The following is a 3,542-nucleotide window of genomic DNA, read 5'->3' on the forward strand; positions in this document are numbered from 1 at the left end:
GGCAAAAAATCATGTTTATTATATGCTTGGAAAGTCCCGAATGTTTATAAAGAATGATAAGTCTGTTGGAGTTTCTTGGAGGGAGTTATGATGTTTTTTTTCGTAGGATGTCCGGTGTTCAAAATTATATTCGCTTGATTGAAAAAATATTTTTTTTTCTACCAATTGTAATGGAAAGTCTGAAACGATCCAAATATCCAAAAATCGTGTATTTTATATGTATGGAAAGCTATGGATGTGTATTTTCCAATTAAAAGAAGGAAAATGTTTTGGAGCTTTGTAGAGGGAGTTACCATGTTTTCCACGGGATATTTTATTGAATAATCTAGAATTAGAAAACCATTTATGTTATATTTTTGGAAAGATGTGGATGTATAGTTACCAATAAAAGCGGTAAGTCTTTTAAAGTTTTGTGGAAAGATTCATAACATTTTTGTCACAGGCTGTTCAGTATACCAAAAAAATATACGGTGATCTGAAAAAATATCTTTTGGACCAACTTCAACGAATAGTCTGGAATAACCAATATGTCAAAAAATCATGTATCTTATATGTTTGAAAAACTCCAGATAAAAAACAACAAAACTTTTGGAGTTTTATAAAGGAAGTTAAGATGTTTTTGTCATAGTCTATCTAGTATACATAAATATGTCTGTTGGTCTGAAAATATGTTTTGTGATATTAAATATTTCAGTGGGGTGAAAATATGTTATGTGACCTGAAAATATGTTTATATTTGTAAGATCAATAGTCTCGTGCCCGTGTTTATGCAGGTTTATCGCCTAGAATCTAGATTGCTTCAATATCATTTAGAAAATTAATAAACCTAAAGATAACTTAACAATCACTGCCAATGGAACATATTTTCTTTATTTTAATTATGGAATGATCCAGTTTATGGTTTATGGCTCATTGTTTATCTTGTGGGCATAGATATCATGTTTGAAGACGCTATACATGGTTGATGACTCATTGTTTATCTTGTTTTTTTTCTTGGAAACTTTTAAGATATTATTGTCATATTTTGCACCATATGGCATTATGGTCAAGTAATTGGTTAAATATAGTATTTTATATTAAGCAACGAGAAAAAAAAATCTTTGTTCCGTTTCACAGTCATATTAGTGCTCATAAACAAACAGTAAAAAAATCCAATTATTAGAGGTAAGCATCTCAGTAATTCCATTTTCAATGTTTAATAATGTTATCATTGTGGTAGAAAGGCTCACATGATACAATTAAGCTGATAAGAACAATCATAAACAATCATAAGAAAGTAATACCATGTCAATATATCACGTTACATCACTTGATCAATTTTATTCAACTTACACTCTAGGTGAGGTTGGATATATTAAAGGGTACCCCTATGTTAAAATATTAAGGACACTGTAGGTGACTACCACATGTCACATCCAATTTAACGCTCTTAATTAGAAAGATATTAAGATCAAATTATAACTTTTTATGTCATCAAGTTTTCATGATTTTTTTACAACCATAGTATTTCATAAGATGGTGAATCAAAGTTTAACATTGCATTCATCACGAAGAATACCCCCTCTTATTTATGAATGAAAAAACTGATTTGATCAATAAATCCAAATTATAAATTCACCCATTTCTCATAAATTTGTATCTATAACAAATTTAAACTTCAAGTCCCGTATATTACATCCTACAACTTTGAAGTTTGAACATATCCGCATTGGATTGGAATCACATGACATGCATTTATTGATCAAATAGGCCCACCACCCACTATATTCTGTTTCCCTTAACTCATTGAAAAAAACAACCCAAAGGGGCCCAAAACCTACCAAACCAAACTAAACACATAATGTGGTCCATTTACAAACCAATAATGCCAAATTAAACACAACACGTGGGTCCTTTTACTAACCAATCATGCATTTGTTCCATTACCCAATTACGAAAAAACACAATCTTATGAGCATCTCATAAATATGAATAAACAAGAACAAAGAAAAACAAACAAATTGCTTTTCTACTTATTTGTACAATTAAAAAAGCCTTGGAACTTAATTCCACACAATCAACCGATAACGATGAAAATCTAATAGTCGTTGGAGACGGGAATGTGTTCATCTGAGATGAACACATTTGGGTAAATGGCTCCGGCCAAACCACCGCCAATCAGGGGTCCGACCCAGTACACCCAGTGTCCAGAAAAGTCAAAGCTGGCTACAGCAGGTCCAAAAGATCTAGCTGGATTCATTGATCCACCAGAGAATGGACCTGCTGCCAAAATGTTGGCACCAACGATGAAACCGATTGCCATTGGGGCAATTGTGCCCACTGACCCCTTCTTTGGGTCACATGCGGTGGCGTACACTGTGTACACCAACGCAAATGTGATAACAATTTCGAAAACCACCCCTTGAATTGCTCCTAAGCTTCCAACACTGTGTGTAGGAACAGCCTGAAAAAAAAAATACATAAAACATAAGTATTATTTAAAAAAAAAACACTTAACATAACATAATAAGTGTTTATAACTTTATAAATATTTTTATATAAAAGTCTTCTAATATTACTTTTATAGTTATGAAATTATATTAATAAATTAATCATTGATAAAACAAACAAAAAATTGAAAATAATACTCCTCATATTATCCAAGTTGTTTCACCTGCTCATTTTGCTTACGTGTAGTACAAATCGTAAAGAAAAGTCTACAATGCTTACCAGGCCTCCGGTGACGAAGCTGAGAAGGAAGCATGCGACGGTGGAGCCAAGAAGTTGAGCGATCCAGTAAAACACGCCGGTAAGGACGGTGATCTGGCCGCCGACGGCCAAACCGAAGGTGACAGCTGGGTTGACGTGGCCGCCGGAGATGTTGGCAGCGATTGATACGGCAACAAACAGAGCAAATCCATGGCAAACAGCGATGGCTACAAGACCAGCTGGATCTAGGGCAGCATCTGCTGTTAATTTGCCTGTAACAAATTAACAAAAAAAGGAATTGGGTTATGGAGATATATCATGATAGATCAGTTAGTAATGGTTATGGGGAGTTCTGAACTTACCATAAGCGATGGCGGAACCTACTCCGGCGAAGACGAAGAGCAAGGTGGAGATGAACTCTGCAATGTAGGCTTTGATAGAGCTGCCACTGAAGGAGTCACCCAAACTACCAATGGCGATTCCAGGCATTTTGTCGAGAGTATTGTATTAATGGATAAGGAAAAGCTCAATTTGGAAAGGAGATGGAAATAGAAAGAGAGGATGATGTTGAATATGGCGCTCTATGTACAACACTGAGAGGGTTTATATACTAAAATTGCCCAAATGATGATCACGTAAATACAAGAGTATTATTTTATTCAGTTGATTTCAAGAAGAACATATATATTTTATTGAAAAAACATTTATTGCAAAATATTTTAATTTTTATCAACAATGGTAATTTAGTTCTTAGGACATCCACATGCATTGAATTCTATAGAGTTTAATGGAGTATCACATCATCATTCACTATTCCATACAATTCTATTCATTTTTATCTCATAATGTATTAA

At 33.8% G+C, this 3,542-nt stretch overlaps 1 protein-coding gene across 1 annotated transcript; it reads right to left on the minus strand.

The window, feature by feature from the left end:
• Positions 1 to 1,930: 1,930 nt before the first annotated feature.
• Positions 1,931 to 3,334, minus strand: LOC145042932 (aquaporin TIP2-1-like). Its single transcript, XM_078991451.1, has 3 exons — positions 3,051 to 3,334; positions 2,710 to 2,960; positions 1,931 to 2,443 (listed from the first exon to the last, which is right to left on the minus strand). The coding sequence occupies exons 1-3, from the start codon at positions 3,175 to 3,177 to the stop codon at positions 2,078 to 2,080; spliced, it is 744 nt and encodes a 247-aa protein (XP_078847577.1). The 5' UTR covers positions 3,178 to 3,334; the 3' UTR covers positions 1,931 to 2,077.
• Between the last annotated feature and the right edge of the window lie 208 nt (positions 3,335 to 3,542).

The sequence above is a fragment of the Lactuca saligna genome, chromosome 4 (assembly GCF_052625555.1).
Source record: "Lactuca saligna cultivar CGN05327 chromosome 4, ASM5262555v1, whole genome shotgun sequence".
Classification (NCBI taxonomy): Eukaryota; Viridiplantae; Streptophyta; class Magnoliopsida; order Asterales; family Asteraceae; genus Lactuca; species Lactuca saligna.